This window comes from Hylaeus volcanicus, unplaced genomic scaffold (genome assembly GCF_026283585.1).
Source record: "Hylaeus volcanicus isolate JK05 unplaced genomic scaffold, UHH_iyHylVolc1.0_haploid 1417, whole genome shotgun sequence".
NCBI lineage: Eukaryota > Metazoa > Arthropoda > Insecta > Hymenoptera > Colletidae > Hylaeus > Hylaeus volcanicus.
In genome coordinates this window covers 1-7343 of record NW_026531664.1, presented here as the reverse complement: position 1 = coordinate 7343, position 7343 = coordinate 1, and the positions used below count along the sequence as shown (strand labels likewise).

The 7343-nt window shown below is 17.6% G+C and overlaps 2 protein-coding genes across 2 annotated transcripts; one reads left to right on the top strand and one right to left on the bottom strand.

Annotated features, from left to right (window-relative positions):
- LOC128882215 (NADH-ubiquinone oxidoreductase chain 5-like) lies at positions 1–2830 on the top strand. The gene is given in 5 exon segments (XM_054133809.1): positions 1–6; positions 82–91; positions 202–735; positions 738–782; positions 2805–2830. Coding segments are annotated over 5 exon segments (621 nt in total).
- A 1756-nt stretch (positions 2831–4586) lies between these two features.
- On the bottom strand, positions 4587–5357 carry LOC128882214 (cytochrome c oxidase subunit 1-like; the record flags this gene model as incomplete). Its single annotated transcript, XM_054133808.1, is given in 1 exon segment — positions 4587–5357. A coding segment is annotated over 1 exon segment (771 nt), but the record flags the coding sequence as incomplete, so codon positions are not given.
- Between the last annotated feature and the right edge of the window lie 1986 nt (positions 5358–7343).

Sequence of the window (7343 nt, the reverse complement as noted above, 5' to 3'; positions counted from 1 at the left end):
ATGCCGGTATATTAACTGCTTTATCTAATCGGATTGGAGATGTTGCTTTATTAATTTCTATTTCTTTAATATTTAATTTAGGAAGTTGAAGGTTTTATTTTTATTTAGAATTTATAAATTTAAATTGAATTTTTTTATTAATAATTATTATGGCTTCTATAACTAAAAGGGCTCAAATTCCATTTTCTTCTTGATTACCAGCAGCTATAGCTGCTCCAACTCCTGTTTCTGCTTTAGTACATTCATCAACTCTTGTTACTGCGGGAGTTTATTTATTAATTCGATTTAATCATTATTTAATTTATAATAAAATTTACTTATTTTTTTTTTTATTATTAGGAAGTTTAACTATATTAATATCTGGTTTAGGGGCAAATTATGAAATAGATTTTAAAAAAATTATTGCGTTATCTACATTAAGTCAATTAGGGTTAATAATAAGAATTTTATCTTTAGGTTATGTAAAATTGGCTTTTTTTCATTTACTAACTCATGCTTTATTTAAAGCTTTATTATTTTTATGTGCAGGGGTTTTTATTCATAGAATAATAAATTTTCAAGATATTCGATTTTCAGGAGGATTCTCTAATCAATTAATTATTGTATTAATTTATTTTAATATCTCTAGGTTAGCTTTATGCGGGATACCTTTTTTAGCGGGATTTTATTCAAAGGATATAATTTTAGAATTTGTATTAATATCTAATGTAAATATTATGATTTTTTTTTTTTTTTTTCAACTGGTTTAACAGTTATATATTCTTTTCGTTTAATTAATTATTGTTTGATTGATTTTTTAGGTTTTATGATTGTTTCAATAGGTGAAAGTAGTTTTATATTATTTCCTATAAGATTTTTAATATTTTTATCTATTTTTGGTGGTTCGATATTAATATGATTTATTTTTCCTTTTTTTAATTTAGTTTTGTTAAGATTAAATTTTAAATTATTAACATTAATTGTTTGTTTTTTAGGTTTAATATTTGGTATATTAATATTTAATTTTAAAAATTTTTATTATTTAAATTTTTTATTTTTAAAATTTAAATTTTATTTTTCTTTAATGTGGTTTATACCTATTATTTTTTGTTTTTATTTGAATTTTTTAGTTTTAAAATTTATTAATAAATATAAGTTTTATTTGGATTTAGGTTGAATAGAATTTTTAGGAGGTCTTTCTTTTAAGAATTTTAATTATATTTATTTTTTTAGTTTTTTTAAATTTTATAATTTTTTTTATTTGGTTGTTTTATTAGTTATAATTTTATTTTTATATTAATAATAATTGAGAAAATTATTATTTAAATGGCTGATAAAAGTAATAAATTGATATTTTATATATATATAATTATTATTTAAATGGCTGATAAAAGTAATAAATTGAAAATTTATATATAAGTAAATTATATATAATTATATATAATAATATAATTTAATAGAATTTTAACTATTATTAATTAAGTTAGAAGCTTAATATATAAATTATATATATTGAAAATATAATGTTTTATTTTAAACTAATAATTTATAAAATTTATTATTTCGAAGATAATTTCATTATTTATGATAATAATAAATTTTATATTAGCAATATATGTGTTTTTTTTAAACTAAATATTTTTAAGTTCAATTTAATGCTCCATTATTTCATTCATGAATTAATCCAATAATTAAAATAATAATAAATATAGTTCTTGAATAAAATCAAATCATTATATTTGAAAATTTTATAGATATAAATATTGGTATTAATAATGCAATTTCAATATCAAAAATTAAAAAGATAATGGTAATTAAAAAAAATCGAATTGAAAAAGGTATTCGTTTAAAATAAATTGGATTAAATCCACATTCAAATGGTGATATTTTTTCTATATTTATTTTTATTTTTATTGATAATGTAATTGATAATTTTATAATTAATATAGAAATAAATATTCTTAAAATAAAAATTGTTAAAAAAATATAAATTAATTAGAATTAATTAATCCAATAATATTATTAACAGTAATATACCTCTTTTTGGTTTTAATAAAACTTTATAATTGGAAATTATATATACTTTTTATATTAATTAATTATTAATTTCCTCATCAATAAATTGAAATATATAAAAATAATCAAACAATATCTACAAAATGTCAGTATCAAGCTGCAGCTTCAAAACCAAAATGATGATTATTTGAAAAATGAATTAATAAGTTTCGTATAAAACAAATAGTTAAGAAAATTGTTCCAATTAAAACATGAAGTCCATGAAATCCTGTAGCTAAAAAGAATGTTGATCCATAAGATGAATCAGAAATATTAAATGGAGCTTCTAAATATTCAAATAATTGTAATATAGAAAAATAAATTCCCAATAAAATTGTAATTATTAATCTATAAAATAATTGTTTATAGTTATTATTAATTAATCTATGATGAGCTCATGTAACTGAAATTCCAGATGTTAGTAAAATTACTGTATTTAATAATGGAATTATAAATGGGTTAAAAACTTTAATTCCTGTAGGAGGTCATTTTATTCCTAATTCAATTATTTGAGTTAATCTTAAATGAAAAAATCTTCAAAAGAAAGAAATAAAAAAAAATTTCAGAAATAATAAATAAAATTATTCCTAATTTTATTCCTAATAAAACATTAAATGAGTGAAATCCTTGTAACGTTCTTTCTCGTGAAATATCTCGTCATCATTGATATATAATTATTAGTGTAATTGTAATTGCTATAAAATAAGTTATATTATATTTATTATAAAATATATTAATAGTAGCTGTTAATAGAATTATTGTTCTTAAAGATCCAATTAATGGTCATGGACTATAATTAACTAAATGAAAATTATGATTGTAATTAATTTTAAATTTCTCTAGCGTATAAGGTAATTAATACAGAAAATACATAAGATTGAATAATAGCTACTGCTGATTCTAATATTAATAAAATTATTTGAATTATTAATAAAATAGGTAAAAATAAAATTATTAATTTTGGTCCTATATTTCCTAATAATGTTAATAGTAAGTGTCCTGCAATTATATTTGCTGTTAATCGAATAGTTAGTGTAATTGGTCGAATGATGTTTCTGATTGATTCAATTAATACTATAAATGGAATTAATACATTAGGTGTTCCTTGAGGTACAAGATGGATAAATATATGATTTGTTAAATTAATTCATCCATAAATTATTATTCCTAATCATAGAGGAAATGCTAATGTTAAATTAATAGATAAATGTCTAGTTCTTGTAAAAATATAAGGAAATAGACCTAAAAAATTATTTATTAAAATAAATATAAATAGTGAAATAAATAATAGATTAAAATTATTATTTTTTTTTTTTACAATAATTTTAAATTCATTAAATAATATATTTAATAATTTAGAGTAAATTAAATTTAAATTATTAGGTATTAATCAATATAGATTGGGAATTATTAAAATAATAAATATAATTGATAATCAATTTATAGATAAATTTATTAAAATTTTTGTAGATGGATCAAATATAGAAAATAGATTTGTTATCATTTTCAATTTTTATTGTTTTTTTTTTTTATTTTTATATTTTTGTTTAAATTATAATTAAAAAAGAAATAATTTATAATATTAATTATTATTAAAATTAAGTTTAAAATTATATATAATATTAATCAATTTATTGGTTTTATTTGAGGAATTATAAAATTTTAATTTGACAAATTAATGTTATTTTTTAACTATTTTTTTTTATATATTTTAGTTTAAAAAACTAATACTTTTATCAGTCAAATTATTTAATTATTATTATTTAATCATTTTAAAAAATATTTTAATGAAATTCTTTCTAATGTAATTGGTATAAATGAATGATTTGCCCCACAAATTTCTGAACATTGTCCAAAAAAAATTCTTGATCGATTAATTATAAAATTGATTTGATTTAATCGTCCAGGAGTTGCATCTACTTTAACCCCTAAAGATGGGACAGTTCATGAATGTAACACATCTGCTGCTGTTACTATAATTCGAATAAAATAATTAAATGGAATAATTAATCGGTTATCTGTTTCTAATAATCGAAAATTTCTATTATTTATATCATTTTGATTAATTATATAAGAGTCAAATTCTAAATTAAAATTTGAATATTCATATTTTCAATATCATTGATGTCCAATTGTTTTGATTGAAATAAATGGTTTATTAGTTTCTTCTAATAAATATAATAATTTTAAAGATGGAAAAGCAATAAATAATAAAATAATTGCTGGTATAATAGTTCAAATAATTTCAATTGTTTGCCCTGATAGAAGAAAATAATTATTATAATTATTAAATAATATTGAAATTATAATATAACCTACTATATTAGTAATTAAAATTAAAATTAATATTGAATGATCATGAAAAAAAATTAATTGTTCTATTAAAGGAGAATTTCTGTTTTGTAAATTTAAATTAGATCATGATATAATTTTAAAAGATATATTATCTTATATATGAATTTTAAATTCATTTCATTTATTCTGACATTTTTAAAATATGAAATAATAGGAATTTCATTATATCTATGATCTGTAGGAGGATATTTTTGTATTCATTCAATTGATGTATTTATTTGATTAGGGAAAATAATTTTTTTATAATTAATTATTCTTTCTCATAAAATAAAAATAAAAAATAAAATTCTAATTATAGAAATAGAAGATCCTAAAGATGAAATAATGTTTCATATTAAAAATGAATCAGGAAAATCAGAATATCGACGAGGTATTCCTGATAAACCTAAAAAATGTTGGGGAAAAAATGTTAAATTTACTCCAATAAATATAATAAAAAATTGAATTTTTAATATTATATTATTTAAATAAAGACCAGTAAATAAAGGGTATCAGTGAATAAATCTTATTATAATTGCAAAAACAGCTCCTATTGAAAGAACATAATGAAAATGTGCTACTACATAATAAGTATCATGTAAAATAATATCAATTGATGAATTAGCTAAAATTACTCCAGTAATTCCACCTATGGTAAATAAAAAAATGAATCCTAGGGCTCAAATTATTGATGGGTTATAATTTATTTGTCTTCCTTGAATTGTGGCTAATCATCTAAATACTTTAATTCCAGTAGGAATAGCAATAATTATTGTTGCTGAAGTAAAATAAGCTCGAGTATCTACTTCTATTCCGACAGTAAATATATGATGTGCTCATACAATAAATCCAAGAAATCCAATAGAAATTATAGCATAAATTATTCCTAATACTCCAAATGTTTCCTTTTTTCTTCTTTCTTGAAAGATAATGTGTGAAATTATTCCAAATCCTGGTAAAATTAAAATATATACTTCTGGATGTCCAAAGAATCAAAATAAATGTTGATAAAGAACTGGATCTCCTCCTCCTATAGGATCAAAAAATGATGTATTAAGATTTCGATCTGTTAATAATATAGTAATTGCTCCTGCTAATACTGGTAATGATAATAAAAGTAAAACTGTTGTAATTAAAATTGATCAAACAAATAATGAAATTTGATCAAATTTTAAAAATTTAATTTTTATATTTAATATAGTTGAAATAAAATTAATAGCTCCTAAAATTGAAGAAATTCCTGCAATATGAAGAGAAAAAATAGAAAAATCTACTGATGATCCTGTATGAGCAATAATAGATGAAAGGGGTGGATAAACTGTTCAACCAGTTCCTGTTCCAGTTTCTACTATTCTTCTAATTAATAATAAAGATAAAGATGGGGGTAATAATCAAAATCTTATATTATTTATTCGTGGAAATGCTATATCTGGGGCTCCTAGTATAATAGGGATTAATCAATTTCCAAATCCTCCAATTAAAATTGGTATTACTATAAAAAAAATTATAATAAAAGCATGAGCTGTTACAATTACATTATAAATTTGATCATTTCCAATTAAATTAGATACTGTTCTTAATTCTAATCGAATTAAAATTCTTAATGATGTTCCAATTATTCCTGCTCAAATACCAAATAAAAAATATAATGTTCCAATATCTTTATGGTTAGTAGATAATAATCATTTTTTAATTAAATTAAATGGCTGATAAAAGTAATAAATTGTAAATTTATAAATAAATTTTATTTATAATTAAATTGCAAATTTAATTTTAATTATTTTTTTTTAATAATTTAAAATTTTAAATTTTGAAGATTTATAGTTTATTTAACTTAAATTTTATTAATTTAAAAATATTATTAATATTAATAAAAAATTATTTAAAATTATTATTTTTATTAATTTAAATATTAATATTAAATTATTTTTTTTTTTTATTAAATTAATTTTTATTGAATTTAATAAGATAAATGAAATAATAATTCGTAAATATATAAATAATGAAATTATTGTAAATAAAATTATTAATAATAAAATTATTAAATTATTTATTTTAGTAATAATTATTAATTTAGGATAAAATCCTAAAAATGGAGGTAGTCCCCCTAGTGATAAAAAATTTATAAAGATAAATATTTTTATAAATTTATTTTTTAAATTTAAATTATATAATTGATTTAAATAATTCAAATTAAAAATTGATATTGATTTAATAATTATTCACATTAAAAAAAAATAAAAAATTAAATAAATTTTCATTATTTTATTATTTATTAAACTTAATAATATTCATCTAATTTGATTAATTGACGAAAAAGAAATTATTTTTTTAATTGAAGAAAAATTTAAACCAGAAATTGATCCAATAATTAATGATAAAATAATAAATAAATATAAAAAATTAAATAAATTATTATAATATAATATAATTAATGGATTAATTTTTTGTCAAGTTAATAATAAATAAATTTTTAATCAATTTAATCCTTCAATTATTAAAGGTATTCAGTAATGAAAAGGAGCTCTTCCTAATTTTATTAAAATAGAAATTATTATAATTATATAAAAATTATTAAAAAATAAAATTATAATAATTGAAAATAATAAAAGAATTGAAGCAATAGATTGAATTAAAAAATATAATAGAGAAGATTCGATTGATATTTTTTTTTTATTATTAATTAAAATTGCAATAAAAGAAATTAAATTAATTTCTAATCAAATTCATATATTTAATCAATTAGATGAAGATGATAAAAAGATAGTTCTAAGTAATAGAAATAAAAAAAATATTATATTAAAATTATTTTTGATTTAAGATAAATTATCTATAGATGGGGTATGAGTCCATTAGCTTATTTTAGCTTATAATAAAATATAATGTTTTATGCATAAATAATTTTGAATTATTAAGAATATAAAATTAAAAATTTTTAATATATATATATATATATATTATATTTTTATTAACAT